This window comes from Populus euphratica, unplaced genomic scaffold (assembly GCF_000495115.2).
Source record: "Populus euphratica unplaced genomic scaffold, PopEup_1.0 scaffold174.1, whole genome shotgun sequence".
NCBI classification, from domain to species: domain Eukaryota; kingdom Viridiplantae; phylum Streptophyta; class Magnoliopsida; order Malpighiales; family Salicaceae; genus Populus; species Populus euphratica.
The window spans coordinates 364,818-382,166 of record NW_011499935.1 but is presented as its reverse complement, the minus strand read 5'-3'; the positions used below and the strand labels follow the sequence as shown (position 1 = coordinate 382,166).

The 17,349-nt window shown below is 35.9% G+C and overlaps 1 protein-coding gene and 1 pseudogene across 2 annotated transcripts; one reads left to right on the top strand and one right to left on the bottom strand.

The window, feature by feature from the left end:
* The first annotated feature begins 877 nt into the window (after positions 1-877).
* Positions 878-8,456, top strand: LOC105136429 (protein tesmin/TSO1-like CXC 2; annotated as a pseudogene).
* Positions 8,457-9,008: 552 nt separating this feature from the next.
* On the bottom strand, positions 9,009-13,496 carry LOC105136398 (alpha/beta-Hydrolases superfamily protein). 2 transcript variants are annotated; one of them, XM_011041710.1, is made up of 9 exons: positions 12,863-13,463; positions 12,562-12,676; positions 11,533-11,569; positions 11,313-11,382; positions 11,091-11,195; positions 10,556-10,706; positions 10,297-10,379; positions 9,462-9,555; positions 9,009-9,372 (listed from the first exon to the last, which is right to left on the bottom strand). In XM_011041710.1, the coding sequence occupies exons 1-9, from the start codon at positions 12,894-12,896 to the stop codon at positions 9,285-9,287; spliced, it is 777 nt and encodes a 258-aa protein (XP_011040012.1). In that variant the 5' UTR covers positions 12,897-13,463; the 3' UTR covers positions 9,009-9,284. The 2 variants fall into 2 exon arrangements, with proteins under 2 accessions (XP_011040012.1, XP_011040013.1); XM_011041711.1 differs by lacking the exon at positions 9,009-9,372 and having other exon boundaries at positions 9,537-9,608; positions 10,239-10,379; positions 12,863-13,496.
* Between the last annotated feature and the right edge of the window lie 3,853 nt (positions 13,497-17,349).

Below are 17,349 nucleotides of genomic sequence, written 5' to 3'. Positions count from 1 at the left end.
CAACCCATCTAGGCCAAGAAGATGCGTGGCATGTGTGACACATGTCTACACGAGTGGGTAGCCTCTTTGTTGTGGCGTGTGGGAGCTTGTAGCCATGTACGATGTTTGATTTTTGCTCTGTTTTCACCATTATGCTCGTCTCTTCCTCTTCTATATGATGGTATGGTCAAAACACAATGTTGACAACTTTTATTTTTTAGCAAAAATCAAACACCACTTTAAACCAAAAGCTCTAATACTAATGGTTAGGGATTCCGACCGGTGATGTTCTGATAATTGCCTATTGGAGGCTAAGGACACTGATATAATATTTAATTTGGTTCGACAAATCATCTATATCCACGAGAGAAACTAATTGATTATATAAAAAGAGAAAAGGATTTATAACAAAAGAAGATGAGGAATCATCCATTCATTACAACTCTCAACTTTACTTTTTTCTTTCTTTGTAGTGCTGCAATGATAGTCATTGCTTGCTACTCTTGGTCGCTTACTCTCTCCTATATTTCTCACATCTTTAGCTCTACACACTTTTACCTTATGCTGCTTTTTTGGTGCCTATTTATAGGCAAAAATGATGAGACAACTTGGTCATAGATTATGACACTAATGGTGGTAGTACATAGGTTGCACTATTTTGTCAATGGTTGGTGTAACTTATTTGACAATACTCACTTATCATTATAGCCTTTTGACAGTGGTGGTAGGCAATAAATGCTCTATGATTGTTGTACATTCATGGAAACAATCCTAACACCAACTCCGTAGTAAATATGATGGTAATATCTAATTTTTCAAGTTACCCATCTTGTTTCTTAGCCTTAATGAGGAGAATATTTGAGGTGAAAATGATCAACAAGAAAAAAGAAATTGGATGATGCCATCCTCTTCTAGGCATATAAAAGGGTGCAACTGCAAGAAGTCAAAGTGTGCTAAAAAATATTGTGAATGTTTTTAGGTTTGTGCTAACATTTCTAGTAATATATTTACAAAAGAGCTTTCTAAAGTATTGTTCTTTCTCATTGCTTATCTAAATTAAATTGATTTTATATAACATTGTCAACTTTGATGTTGTGCTTGTTTTTGCATTTGAATAAAGAAGGAAAAGCAACCAGCCTGTTTAATTAGGATGTCAGATTAAGATTGGAAATTATATAGCATATTCTATCTTTAAGCTGTTCTTATTTTATAAATGTTCTCTCTATATTAAGGATGGAGTAGGATGTTTTGGTGGATGTCAATGTGAAGGATGTTATAATCATTATGGAAAGAAAAACAAAAAGGTGACTCTTCACTCTCCTATTTAGCCATTTTATGTTGTTGTGATCATATGCTGAATCCATATCATATACATTGGCTACGGAAAACAAGACAAGATACATGTTCTACCATAAAAAAATAGAACTTGCTAATCTAATTGTAATAAGATTTTCTTTTCTCATGAGTATTCAAGGTATGGGAGATTCAAACTTTAACAGGCTATAAAAGACTATAGCGATACTAGCAAATTATAGCCTTATGTCAGTTTTGAGATTGATTACTTAAAATTATCTTAACATTTACGCTTAAAATACACATTGGTTCTGCTACATTTCTTATGATATTTGCATATTTGAATATCTTTAAGCTTTTCAAGCATAAAAGTTGAGTAAAGAACAATTTCATAATTATCAATAGTGAAATGCTTTTTGCCAAATGCTTTTTCCTTACCTCTATAATTGCAGACTTACACTCTGAACTGTTTTATTACGAACCTGAAGAATAGTAGCAGGAAAAATGTTTTCAAACCAACAAGAACACTAAGGAAATGATGATGTTTTGATAATAATGTTCATTACCCTTCAACTTATACGTACCATTTAAATAAAACCATCACAATACCAGTCTTATGTTAATTACTATTGTTATTTTTGTTAGTTGTTACTATAGTGAGAGCCTCATGTGGCTATTTTAGAGTCTACTCTTCGATATTATGTCTATAGATTTCATATAATAGAAGGGATAATAAATATAATGCAATGAACATGTTTTCCTTCTTGCTCTCTCTTCTCTCCTCATATTCCCTCCTTAATCCTTATGTTATTCAACATGCTTTTATTTTAGTAGGAGAGGCTCAATCACTCTAGCTAATCAATTGAGTTTTTTTCTAATTGGTTCTCTCAAGATTTAACTTGCAACAAGTGGTATCAAAGTCGTTGATCTTTAGACTTCAACCATGCCACCAATATGAGGTTTCAAAGTCTTAAAAAGTTGAAAGATTATTTTGATGTTGCAAATAAGGAACAATAAATGCAACATGAGCAAGTTTTAACCTTGCTAGAAACCTATGGACAATAATCACACACTACTAAATTGACTCAAGATACTAAGATTGAGGAGCTCATCAGCAATATAGCCTACCAACAAACTACTCTTCTGTAGAGGATACAGATGACTATGATGGAGCATAACCTTACAAATGGTTACCAGTACATACATCATAGAGGTTCTACTTTAAAGATTAGTTTTGGTGCAAAGGGGTAACAATCTTATAAGGTAAATAAAGCTAGAAGAGACTTTCCATGTTTTGATGGGGAAGATGTTCACAAATGATTGTATAAATGCAATCAATATTTTGACATGGAAGAAATTAAAGAAGTAGAAAAGGTTAAGTTGGCTTCTTTTTATTTAGATGGAATGGCTTTATACTGACATTAAAACTATACATGAAGTCTAGGGGGTTGAGAGGCTATGTGGGAAAAATACATTAAGGCTTTGTTTGGTTGGTTTGGCGGCTAACAAAACCCCTTAAAGAACTGATGGAGTTAAGGCAGACTGATAACTTGGAGACATATAATCAAATTTTGATATCCTCTAAAACAAGATCGACATCAATAAGTAACAGGCAATGATGTTTTTTTTATCAAAAGACTGGAAATAGAGATCAAGAATCCAATTAAAGTGTTCGACCCTAAGGCCTTTAAGCAAGCCTATAATTTCGCCAGACTACAAGATAATACTCGAGATTATAGAAGATCACTACTTCTACCACACCAAACTCAACACCAATACCCTTCCCAAGTTCTACCTTACTCTACCTCTTTCAAACAAAACACACATCTACCATATTCAAAACACCCAACACCCTAAGCCCTTAATACCTTCAAACCACATCACGATGGTATACTACCCACCCCAACAACACACTCCTCATAGAAACCAACCAAACCAATATAACCTAAAGATTTAGAAAAAAGAAGGGCCAAAGGACTATGTTTCTGGTATGGTGAATGTTTTATTATAGGTTGTAGATGCAAAAACAAATGATTGTACTCTTTATACATGATTAAAGATGATAAGGATATTGCTAACAGAGAAGTGGAAGTAAATACTGTTGAACATGACTTACTTACCCCTCACATTTCTCTCAATGCTCTAGAAGGGACGATGGGTTATCACACATTAAGAGTAACTAGAAAGGCTAACAAATACCCTGTATATATCTTGATCACTTCTAGTAGCACCCATAACTTTTTCAAAAGTACGACTACCAACAAGCTACAATGTCTAGCCACTCTCATCAGAACCTTAGTGGTAGAAACAATAAATGAAGGTATTATCCACTGTTTAGCCATATGCAGGAATTTTAGATGGAAAATGCAATAAGTAAATTTTAAGGCAAATGTCTTCATTCTTGATTTAATCAAATGTGACATGGTTTTAGGTATTCAATGGCTAATAACAGTAGGTAACATTATATCCAAAAACAAGGATCTTTGGATGTCCTTCAAACGACATGGTCAAGACATATTACTCAAGGGTACTGACTACACTAAGGTACAAACCATTGAGTTAACGCAACTTAATAGTTTGATGGTTAACCCTACTCAGTTAGTAGGTATGAGTCTCTGTAGTTTGATACCTCTTAAGGAAGATAACAAGGGTATGCACTCTATGTCACTCCAAACCATAAGTAACTAAAAGGAATGGGCAACCATGAAAGAACTATTAGAGTGTTACAAAGAATTATTTAGGGAACCTAAAGGCCTTCCTCTAATTAAAAACCACGACCACATTATTCCAATGAAAGAATGAGCTCAAGTTATCAACCTTATACCCTACAAATACTCTGGAGTGTAAAAAGATATATTAGAAAAAATGGTAGATGAAATGCTTGAGTCTAGAATCATCAACAAAGCAACACCCTTTTGTTTCCCCATATTGTTTTGGTTAAGAAGAAGGATGGGTCCTGAAGACTATGTGTTGATTACAAGGCTCTTAATCAACTTACCATTGAGGATAAATTTCCAATACCCATACTAGACGAGTTATTAGAAGAGGTGGTGGGTGCAATAATGTTTTTAAAGGTGGACTTATGATCTGGTTACTATCAAATTAGAATAACTTCTCGGGATGTATTCAAGACAGCATTTCAAACTCATAACGGCCACTATGAATTCTTGGTAATACCATTTGGGCTTACCAACTTAGTAATGCCATTTGGGCTTACTAATACCTTTGCCACTTTCCAAAGCTTGATGTATGAATTATTCAAGAACATCTCAGGAAGTTTATGTTAGTCTTTGATGATGATATTTTGATCTATAGTTAGTCAATGACCAAACACTTACAACATTTACAATTAGTATTTGAGTTACTTAAAGGACATCAGTTGGTGGTTGAGCACAATAAGTGTGCATTTGGTATTCCTCAAGTGGAATATTTGGGGCATTTAGTCTCCAAAAAAAGAGTAGCTGCTGACCCTAAAAAGATTTAAGTCGTTATGAACTAGCCAAAACCGTAAAATGTCAAGCAACTATGAGGATTCTTAAGCCTTATTGCATGCTATTATATGTTTGTTAGAAACTATGAATCCATTAGCAAGCCACTCATCTAATTACTAAAGAATTATGCATGTTCCTGGAAGGAAGATGCAATTGATGCCTTCAGAAACCTAAAAAAAGCCATGACTCAGCCTTCGATTCTCTCCCTGCTTGATCATAACAAACCTTTTGTGGTAAAAATAGACGCATCAAAATCTAGTCTAAATGCTGTACTTATGTAGGAGGGACATCCTATTGCATTCATCAACAAATCCTTAGGACCTATATAACAAGCGTTATTGACCTATGAAAGAGAAATGTTGGATATTCTGTAGGCGGATACCAAATAGAGACATCTGTAAGCGGATACCAAATAGAAACACTACATTTGGGCATGCATTTTACAATCAGGACAGATCATGTTAGCCTCAAATACCTGCTGGCACAAAAGGTATCCTACCCCTCTCAACACATCTGGCTAGCCAAGCTTTTAGGCTTTGATTATGATATTAAATATAGAAAAGGAAAGGAAAATATTGTTGCTAATGCTTTGTCTAAGTGCACTAGTAATGAGATGTTCTCCCTTACACTCTCCACCATTTCGCCCAACTTGTTAGAAGAAGTTTAGACCTCTTGGGTGACAGATAACAACTTATTAGAGATCATAACTCAATTGAAACAGGACTCTAGTTTACACACACTTTATGTATGGGTGAATGGGCATCTATACAGGAAAGGCAAGCTGGTGGTAGGCAATAACTGTAACTTACAAGGCGAACTAATCTCACTTTATCATGATTCTATTATAGAAGGCCACTCTGGTATTACTATCACTGCCAAATGGTTGAGATCACTATTCTATTGGAGGAAACAACAAAAGCATGTGCGAGCATATATGAGGGAGTGTCACATCTACTAGAAAAACAAAAGCGAGAATGTCCTCACATTAGGATTGCTTCAACCTCTCCTTGTACCTCGAGCATTGTTTGTGGACATTAATATAGATTTCATTGAAGGGCTACCAAATTCCAAAAGAAAAAAATATGGTGTTGGTCATGGTAGATGGTTCAACAAGTACGCCCATTTCATTGCTCTATTCTAACCTTATATTGCTGTCACAGTAGCAGATGCTTTCATAAACAACATCTACAAACTACATGGTTTACCAGTCTCTATAGTTAGTGACAGAGATCCTATGTTTTTAAGTCGGTTTTGGAAAGATCTATTCACCTACCAAGGAGTTCAATTGTTATATTTTATAGGTTATCATCCCCAAACAGACAGGCAAACAAAAGTGGTGAATTGATGCTTGGAACAATAATTAAGATGCATGACAAATAAGACACCAAATCAATGGTCTAGATGGTTGTCCTTAGCTGAATAGTGGTACAACACCAACCATCACTCTTCCATCAAGTCTATTTCTTTTAAAGTCTTATATGGTCTGGCCCCTCTAATCCACATATCTTACTTTCCTAAGGATTTTAATATAAATGTTATTAATAAACAATTAACACAGAGAGAAAACACGCTCAAGACTATTAAAAACAATCTCAAGCTAGCTCAACACCGTATAATTCAACTAGCAAACAAAAAGCACAATAAGCTAGCTCAACACCGTATAATTCAACTAACAAACAAAAAGCACAATGAATGTATCTTCACGGTGGAGGACTAGATTTATTTAAAATTACAACCCTACAGACAATAAACAATAAGTAGGAGGACTTCACAGAAGTTAACAGCCAAGTACTATGGTTCTTATCAAGTCATTGAATGCATAGGGGTAGTAGGATATCGACTAAGCCTTCCTAGTTCAAGTGCTAAATACCCAGTGTTCCATATCTCCTAATTAAAGTAACATGTGGGGCATAAGATAATATATGACAACTTACCTAGCTAGAACTCAGAGCCAGGGTTGCAACTCTAAGCCATTCTTGACAGAAGAATGGTTAAACACCATAACCAAATAGCAACATAAGTCTTAATTCACTGGAAGACCTGTCACCATCTGAAGCAACCTGGGAATTTGCTGATGATCTTCTCCTAAGGTACCCACCGTTGTTCCTTGAGGACAAGGAACATTTTTCAAAAAGGGGAAGTATTGTTATGAACCTGGAAGAATAGTAGTGGGAAAAAGGTTTTCAAACAAAAAAGAACACTGACGAAACGATGACTTTTTAATAATAGTGCTCACTACCCATCAACTTATAAGCACTGTTTAAATAAAAATATTGCAGTACCAGTCTCGTGTTAATTACTATTTTTTTTTATTTATTTACATGGGGTGTCCGGGTCAGCTTACACGCACTACGACTAATCCACACGGCCCACTGAACATCCTGTAAGCCCAGTGAGCAGGTAAAACACCGCGGGGGTGACAGGCGCGCATAGTAAGATTCGAACCCAGATATTATTTTTATTTCTATTAGTTATTACTGCAATGAGAGCCTCGTGTGGGTATTTTGTACCAGTCTCGTGTTAATTACTATTTTTATTTCTATTAGTTATTACTACAATGAGAGCCTCGTGTGGGTATTCTAGAATCTACTCTTAGTTACTGTATCTATAGATTTCATGTAACAAAAGGGATAAAAAAGTTAATGCAATCAACGTGTTTTCCTTGTCGCTCTCTCTTCTCTCACATTTCTTCTCTTATTCAACATGCTCTTATATTAGTCGGAAAGGCCAGTCACTTTAGTTAATCAATTGAGTTTTCTTCTCTTAAGATTCAAATTTTAGAACAGGAACATTTCTTTTTTTGTCATTAACAACGTTGGAGTCTCAAAATGTCTATCAGTAGTGCACATGCCTTTGATCGCATACATTGTAGGATCACTGAAGGGTTAGTCATTTTTTAAGATTTTTATTTTATGTGGCAATTGTGGAGGATGTTGAAGTTGCTGTTTCCTCACGTACATCCTCGTTTGGATTTCAAAACTTTTTTGGAATTGGATCTAGGAAAGAAACTTCTTTGGATCTAACTAAGAATATATCTTTCTTTTTCCCCTTTTCTGATGTTACTATCGAATTAACGTCATAATGATGATGAAATTGCAGAAACAGTTTATAGAAGAGCTGAAAGAGGGAACAATCCATCTCAGGAGCCATGGGATACTCCAGAGACTCACAGTGAGCTAATTTTACCTAATCAATTCTCATCGACATTGGAAGCACTTAATGATATACGATATCTGACTCCACCCTCGGGTTGTCTCTTAGGTGTGACTTCTTCAGCTTCTCTACACTAGGGGGTTAGTTCAGTCTCAACAAGAAAGCGGCCTCCTCTCATCTTCTGGCTACTTTAATTGGCGCCATTCACCTTGCAGTTTTGCTCCAAAATTATATGGAAGTGAGCTTTGTTCTGACAGCTTTCCCTGTAACAAATTGGAGGATAGTATGCCTGAAACGCTTAAGAACACTCGTACCCCAGGTACAAAGGCGGCGAATCTTTTCCCACTTAATCAGAAACGGGCGTCTCCAAAAATCTATTCACTTGAGTTAAGATCAAGCTCGTCAGGGTGGTTGAGAAGTGGACGCAAATTCATTTTGCAGGATTTGCCTTCTTTCCCTCCTCTTGCTCCGTATTGTAAGTCACAGGCTGGAATTCATCAAAATGATGGCGATCATAATGGTAGCACTGGCTACCAATGATGGAATATGCGATTTGTGGTTAGTGATGACTTAATTATTTGGATATATAGTCTGGCAAAACATGGAACTTTTTTCTTATCCAAAGCTGAAGTGACTTGTGTTCTGTCCTCCAGGATATATTCCAAGAAACCGCTCACAAGCTCAGCCCTTGTGCCCAAGAAATCAGGGAAGATGGTGCTAGTCTTTAACCCCTTTTTTACCCTTGTTCGGATAGGTAACAAATTTTGGAGAGTGCACGTAATTACCGTCGTGACTTAATTCTACGGCTCCAGGCATTTTTAAACCCTCTTTGATCACTCTGTGGTCATCTGCGCATAGAAATCTACTGGTACTTTTGCAGGTTGATAATCTCTTTTTGAGCATGTGTATATATAGATGAATGCGGTGCTTTTCTCCTTCTATTTCTGTTTATAAGATACAAAAGTAGGATTTCTATAGCTTTAGTTTAAAGGCATGAGTCAACACCCTTCGTTCATCTAAGTTGTGGCATGGAAACTTCAATGCATATCTGAGAACTCAAACAGCCATGCATTCACCAGAGAGAGGGAATGATAGTAGGAAAAGCTCACTAGACTTAATATTAGATTAACCAATACAAAATGCCCAGCTGGCAGAGTTGACTACACCCATTACTGCTAAATTCTACAATCAAAATGACAGCATGCAAGATTTATTTTTAGGGTCAGGCAGGGAACCAGGAAGGTTATATTATCTATACCATATATTTCATAACCTGTTCTATTGCTAACTAATTTTCCTCTTCCCATTATTGTTTTCCCCGTTCTTCGTCCTCATAAGCTCCAGACTGAAGCTGATTCTGTTCTGCAACTAAGAGCGGGAGCCGTCAAGACCGAGCGTCGCTGTAAGCCAATTGCGAACCTCATCCATTTCTCTCGGGACTGTGTAGTGACCAAGCCTGCAGCCCACATTAAGGCACTCAAAAATTGCTTCGTATTACATTTACCATTACAAGTTAGTTCCTGCTTTCTGAAGAAAATGCTTTACCCTTCATAAGATTTGAATGTCAGGTTTCGAAATCCTGCTGTGTTCAAGCATTGAGCAGATGTCTCTCCGTAGTTATAGGGGACTACATCATCACCTGAAAAGAATTATCAGAGTCACACTGCATGAAGATTTATTTGGAAGGGAAATGTGTATATCCGATAGCGATGGAAATATATAGTTGTTCAATGAACGTGAATAGTCCGGTCTATTTCTAGGCATTTTCACAGCTATGGCAGGTTGTAAACAATGCTGCTAATTTCCTATACATTCATAGACACATGAGTAATCTATAAATGATAGTAAGCACAAATTTTAATTGAAATCAACTGAAATATCAGAATGATACGCTGATTAAGATGAGTCCATTTATTCAATATGTGCGATGTATCTATGCGAATTGCCTTCTTATTTTTAACATCATAGACATAATAAAAAACATGAAAATACTACAAATGAAGAGTATGCAAAAACATGAAATAATAAATTTAAATCCAACAAATCCAATAAAGATATAATATGACCAACGGCTAATATTATAGTGTTTTAATATTCTAAAAAAAGAGGTATAATCTTCTAAAACAATGGGAAAAAAAAATTAACCACCCGCGTAACAGCGGGCGATTTTCTAGTAATGTTGCAGATATAAAATCTGGATAATGATCAAAAGGATAGGCAGGTTCTTATGGATTTCCTGTCACCAGAGCTAAGAAAGCTACTCATTTCAGCTTCATAAACTGTCTCAGATTTTTGAAGTGCCACTACCAACTATATTATGCTAAATCGATATCTTAGTTTAAAAAATGGAGCTCGAGACGACACAGACAGGAGTGCATACTTGTTCCATGGCAAAGAAAAATGGGCAAGGAAGCAGCACGCCTTGCAGCCTCATGCGACCCTTCGACTTTGGTCCTTAAGCTCCTGAATGAACAAAAAAGAAACCTTTCTTAACGAGCAAACATGGGAAATTATTGCAGATAAGTACTGGGCTATATAGGATCTCTTTAGATAGCTGATGGAACAGCCGATCCCTCATCCATGTAATAGCTGCAGGATAAAAGGGTTTATTCAGGAAAGAAAGCCCAGAATGGTCATACCTTGAACCTGGAAGCCAGCCACTTAGTCCAACAACTGCTCTGAGGTTGATAGGGTACGCATTACCGTTACTATATCGTCCAAAGGCAGCACAAGTTGCAGAATAAAGGGCTGTTGCAGCACCCATGCTGAAGCCTCCAATAGCAATTTTAACTGTCATTAAAAAAAAAAAGTTGCAAGAATGAAGTTGCCATAATTTGAATCAGCTAATATGGACAGAGATTGATGCATTACATTAATATCAGATGACATGATATGATAACTTGCAACTTGGAAAACTATATTGGCTCAAGAAGATCAACATAAAGGAAGCCATGATCAAAGTTGCATAATGTAGCGTTACAGTATAGAGCGATTTAATACTGGCCAGAAACCATTACTTCATATATCTCAGATGGAGTTGAACTTCTACTTTTTTGTGAAAATTAGTTGCCCTTGTAGTGGAATAAGCAGAGAGTATTTTAAAAAAGCTGCCAACAGGAAAATCTTGCAAGCAGATAAGGTTGATTTTCACAGAAAATGTAGCCTAAAAAATACCATCAGCCGGCTCAGTAGACAATAAGTTTGCTATATGTGTTGCTGAAGCATCTAAACCCTCCCAGTCATCTGGACTCTCTTCTGAGATTTCTCCCACATCGAACCCTGTGAAAGTTTTACAAGTATTTTAGGAAAATGGATTCCATTCTGAAATAATTGAAGATGGATATGCAGTGAAAAATGGTGATTAAATTAATCAGAAACGAAGTTGATCATTCTTACATGCAGTGCAAGGAAATCCACCCAGCAGTGCCACAGGACGAGTAGGAGCGGTTGGGCAAATCCATTTAACCTGCATCATGAGTTTCAATGCAAAGATATAAGATAATTATGGAGGAGGAATGCAAACAGAACATCCACAAGGTGATAATTAAAGTAAAAATATATAAAAATACATTCAGAGTGCATAAAGTAGGAAGACCAAAAAAACTGAGCTTCTTACATTTGGAAGAGGGAGGTTTTCGAGTAGCTGGGAACAACTGCAACCATATAGAGAATAAAATGAGAAACATGACTGGATTTAAGAGATATTTTCTTTGCCATGTCCCACAGAAGAAAACAAAAATCCCTAATCTCTTAAATTCAAATTTAAAATATTAATAACCATCTGCAGGATATTTTCTAAGTATTGGGATCACAGCATTTGAGAAAGTGCAGCAGTTGAAGGCATAAATGTAATGAATATTTTTATCTCTAAAGTTCTTAGCAGAGAAATGAACAGAGCACATTTAACATGGTTTGCCAGAATTAAGTGAACCAGTGGTCTCCTAGCCATGAATATGACATATAAAAGTTTTCCAATTCAAGCATGCCCAAATTGAGCCCAGCATCAAACAAGAAAATAACAGGAAAGGAGGAATAATCAGATCGACGTTATTTCACGGCACTGCTGTAGCTTCTCTCCCCATGGAACTTATTTTAATGAGAATCTCGATGAAAGGAGAAGAAAACGAAAATATTTGATATCATATGGTCCCCTCCAATAAAGAACATGCCTTTGTGTTGACATTTGTGAACTCCTTTCTCTTTATGTTGTCCTTGAAACCCAAAGGCACACCATATTCCAACAAAGGATTTGTATGTATTACAAAAGGAAAAAAGATAAAAATGCATAAATCGTTGATGGCTAGTTAAGGAGTAAATCATTGAGTTCCCACTAGCCCAATTGGACTGTTTATCAGATGAAGTCCACATAAAAACAGTGATCAGTAGCTTGCTGAATAGGGAGTGATATGCTAAGACACACTGATGTTTGAGCCTCAGAACACTTCGTTCCATGAAGAACTTGAGTACAAAGAATAGGTTATCTGCAATTTTTTATAAATCTAAGGAAAAGAGTTTCTTCTTTTCTCAAGGAGAGTTTTGGAATCTGAAACTTGGTTTTGAATGGTGGATTACCATGCCAATGCAATGAAAGAAAACAAAACAAAACAACACAACAACAATAGAAGGGAAAGAATAGCTACAATACCTTGAACCATTATCACCAAGACCATGTAACCAAACTATAGTGGCCTGGTGTTTCCCTTGGGGCCTCACCACACAAGTCCTCCCAAATTCAAAGTTTCTTCTTGCAGGTCTACTACCTGAATATTGAACCAAAGAAATCACTTCTCATATACCACGAAGTTGAAAGGACGGAATAAAAGAGGAAACACAGATTTAGTACAAGAAACCAAGAAGATCAGCACATATAACATTGCATTAATAGAATCTAAACTATATTCCAATTCAAATGAAACAGGCAATCAAAAAGACAAAAGGAAACAAACCCGAACCCATGGAAAAATGTTGTTGATAGCTCATTTTTTGAGGATGGAACCAAACACCTGAGTGCACCTACTATATGTTAATAAATGACAGGAAGAGGAGGTACTGCAATGAAGAAAACCCTGAAAGACAACGTGTATGTATAGCGTGGAAAAGGAATACAACAAGTGAATATGCATATCTTTCACCAGTAAGAATTTTATATGTAGTGTGAACGCCAGCAACATATTAGAAACTGAAATAAGGGAAAGGCAAAGCATCCATGAAAAGGAGAGGGTGAAAAAGACAAGGAAAAGAAAAGAAGGAAAAAAAAAAGCAGGAAATCTTTTTAAGAGCAGAGAGCATCAAAGCAGAGAGGGTCACATTCATCCATTCCTGAACCGCACAGGTAGGAGAGAGGGAAGTCTCTGGGATTACGGAACATAGAGAGGAATCTAATGCTTGTGGGCAGCGGCTAAAAAAATAAAGCTAAAAAAAAAATCCCAACTAGCAGCAGCAGCAGCAACAATCAACAGCAGCTTTCAAGAATATTACTGAAAACAAGAAAGAATAAATCCTGATCAGTATTACAAAATATCTCTTCTCAATCATTTGTTTATGTATTTCCCATGATTGACAGATTCCATTAATCACAAGTTTAAAGACAAGTTTCGAGTGTCCAGTTTATCAATGACAATAAAACAAAGTCTGATATTAATGATTCTAGTGCTCAACAACAGAAGGAAAACTAGTTCTCAACAACAGAAGGAAGTAATGATGAGAAGTTGAATTTTCTTTTTACTTGTATGAGTGTACTATATATATATATATACACACACACACACACAGAAACATAATGATAGGCCTGTCTGAATGTGTGTGTGAGTTTTCTTGTCAACAACCTGCGTTTTTCGTATGAAATAGACGCGTGAAAAAGCATGTCGAATTTTTTCTCCTTCCATCATATTCCTTGCTTTTGTGGTTACCACTATACCTTATTTTTTTGGCAGCTCAACTCCCACCGATGAAAGTTTTGTTTGTTTATGCTAACGTCACGAAGGAATAAAAGAGAGAGGGTTTCATTCGCAGGTGCCTTGGCAGTCTGGCTTATACGCTGATTTGTAAGCGTTCGAGTGTTTGTGCAATGCTTTGGTGGTCGTATATAATGCACACTCACTTCTGCAGAATACACTATGGATCCATGGAAAGGCTTGCAGGAAGAGTTTTTGTGAAAAACCGATTTATGTTTCCATGTGCTTTGCTTTTGCTAAGAAGATCTCTTTTTTTTTTTAAGCTCATTGTAACTTTTTCCTAGTGCTGGAGTATTTTAGATTGTTATTATGAGGTGATAAATTAAAGTCTATCCCCAGGCACCCTTCTACAAAAACTGCAAAGCATTCGGCTTTCGAGAACCAAACTTCTTTCCAATTCATTTCATTCCATTGTGGTTGAAAGTTCATCTATACATTTATATTTCTTTGTTAAATGATAAGATCAGGAATCTCTGAAATGGGTGTCACTTCAATCAAATTCTCTAAACATCACAGAGAGTTCTTCAACTCTTTTTTAAGCACTCCCCCCAAATCAAATTCTCTTTGTACCCACCGCGTTTTCCATCCCAAAGCCAAATGCCAATACTGGAATATGTCTTGGTTACTAAATTTGTAAGTCAGGGACAGCTTTGGCATATCTCCTGGCCTCAGCCAGGTAAGTTTTCACATCCAGGCCCACCAGTAGATATCACAGAGTGAATGCCGAAGGGTCTTCCCCTCTCATCATAAGATATCACTGTGTAGGCCACCTATAAGATGCAGCCTTTTCCCAGCATATAATGGAGGGATAATCTTTCTGTTTCCAATACAGATGACATCCATTTACAGTTGTACCCAACCAGTGTTTTTTCCTTTTTGACAAAAAAAAAAAAACCCAGAAATTCTTTAGCTATGGACGAAAGAACTTCATACTTGAGGCGCCATACATGCCGACCGTCCAACTCACTTTATAGCTTTAGCTCTAGTGTCCAAAATTAATTAGTCCTAGCTTTTTTTAGGGTTCTATAAACATTGCTAAAGCACCTCCTCTTATTTCTAACCAGTTGACTAAACTCTTCGAAAGACTAGAGCTGACATGGTATGCCGTGATTCGTTACAGAAGCAAATGGGCATCCATAAGCTGTGCTCGTTTATCTCAATGTCAACGCTAGAAAAGGGCAATTCCCCTCCTTTATGGGGAAAATTAAAAAGAAGAACAAAAAATAAAATAAAATAAAATAAAAATAGGGCAAGTCAACTACTAAATTCCATACCCAATACACAGCAGTGAAAGAATCAATCTCAATTACGTGAATGCTTAAATTTAATCTGTGGGTTTATTAAACTGCGGACGACATATATGCTGTGTCACTAATCTGAGATTAAAATAGAAATAATGTGGATTAAGGATATAAATTACCAGGGCTAGCCACTTTCAGGGATATAAAACTAGCTAATGCAACTTGTCTTATGTCGTATAATACACTTTTAGCTGTTCATAATTAAGCTGGCTTCCGGATGTAATAAAGTTAGCTCTATAAATAGGAGACATCGAGGTTCCAGTTCTCAACTTTGTGAATAAAGTGCAAGGGCATAATATTTTCCATGTAAGAAGCTGGTGATCACTCATTGACGAGACGTTTGTGAGCCATACCATATTAGCTAAGGTTTCCCTGTGATCTGCATTTTAACTGTAGATAGATTAGTTTGTGAACGTAAATTAAAGTTACAAAAATTAAAAGTGACACCGCACTTATAAAATGTGTCGTATAATACACTTTTAGCTGTTCATAATTAAGCTGGCTTCCGGATGTAATAAAGTTAGCTCTATAAATAGGAGACATCGAGGTTCCAGTTCTCAACTTTGTGAATAAAGTGCAAGGGCATAATATTTTCCATGTAAGAAGCTGGTGATCACTCATTGACGAGACGTTTGTGAGCCATACCATATTAGCTAAGGTTTCCCTGTGATCTGCATTTTAACTGTAGATAGATTAGTTTGTGAACGTAAATTAAAGTTACAAAAATTAAAAGTGACACCGCACTAAAAGAACTCTTGTTGAATCCAAGTTTTAAACAAAAATTGAAATCAAGGGTTAGGAATCAAAACGAAAAAAGCTTAAGAACCAAAGTGTAATGAATAAATTGAAAAGATGCTGTTTTAAACCTGTGCCAGTCGAAGCTCCAACGAATATATTGATAGAGAAAAAAGGGATGAACATCCGATTGAGTCTCGGTTGCTTGATCCAAACATGCAGTAATTGAGGCCTCAATCGAATGTTCAGCTCTGTGAGTGGTTTCTTCATGTTTTTTCATCGAAAAGTCATCGTTTTTTTGAAGAAATGACTGCACCTTTGCATAAATAACTATAAAATGTCTGTATTTGTCTTGTTATCAAAGACTTTAGGGTCTTTCTATTAGTCCTGGAAATTAGCATCTACTTTTATAGTGGGGCAAATAATACTTTAAAAATGATGTTATCTACATGTTACAAGGACTTAACAATCATCAACCACCAATAATTCTAACGTGTTATTTGGCCTCTTGAAGATGGATGCTCGTGTGCAAGAGACAACAATTAAGGTGTATTAATAAGAATTCAAACTTGAATGTTTTGATAAAAATGAAATCAACTTTATTTACTGGAAGGGTGAGATCATCAAGTTTCTCCTCGTTGAATTGGCAATTTTCTATTTGATGGATGATGAACAACTGAAGTCTTGTATAACTTACTCCTACAAGTTCCGATGAAGACAAGGCTGCCTGTACAAAGCATCAAAAGGACATTTTTGATGTCATGGTTACATTGTGAACCCTCTCTAACGAATTGTATAAAGATTCTGGCTCTGCACCTCTATTTTTTTTTTTTTTAATCTCATTTAGAAGCCTTAGGTGGTCATCGAGGAGGCTATTTACACTGGATGATAAAGTTTATCTCCCATCTTTTCATTAGCTTACCTTTACTCCTATTATTTTGGATTTTATCTAGTATTTAGAGCCTGCCTTAATTTGATATTGTTTTTATTGCCTGCATTAAAATAGTGCTTTATCGCTCAATGTCGACTCAATTGTTCTTAAATGTATTTTTGGGAGAACCATTTAGCTTTGGCTTCAAGTAGTATTTCACCCTTAACTCATCAACAAGATTCAAGTTTATAAATAGTAATAATTATCCCATAAAAACTCACTTTTGCTATGACTCAGGTAAGTTCCTTAACCAAGTCATGAGATATAACCCTTATGACATATAATGGTTCCACACCTTCTAAAAAAAATTATGTAGCAATAAACAATGAAGAAATTTTAAGAGAAATAAATTATTTAATGATTTGATTAAAAATATATTATTATAATTTGAGGGAAAGTAAAAATATAAAATAAAAATAAAGTAATTATTACTTTTCATTGTTTAGGAGCTACCTTCCTACTATCTATTTTTCAAGTCAACCAAGTCATTCAACAATACAATAAGCTTTGTT

What these genes read in the sequence shown, in the direction of transcription:
- LOC105136398 (XM_011041710.1), bottom strand. Translation starts at nt 12,896, where the DNA reads ATGAGCTATCAACAACATTTTTCCATGGGTTCGG. An exon ending in ACATTTTTCCATGGGTTCGG is followed by an intron (nt 12,677 to 12,862) that starts GTTTGTTTCCTT and finishes TTCAATATTCAG; the next exon opens with GTAGTAGACCTGCAAGAAGA. An exon ending in AAAACCTCCCTCTTCCAAAT is followed by an intron (nt 11,383 to 11,532) that starts GTAAGAAGCTCA and finishes CTCATGATGCAG; the next exon opens with GTTAAATGGATTTGCCCAAC.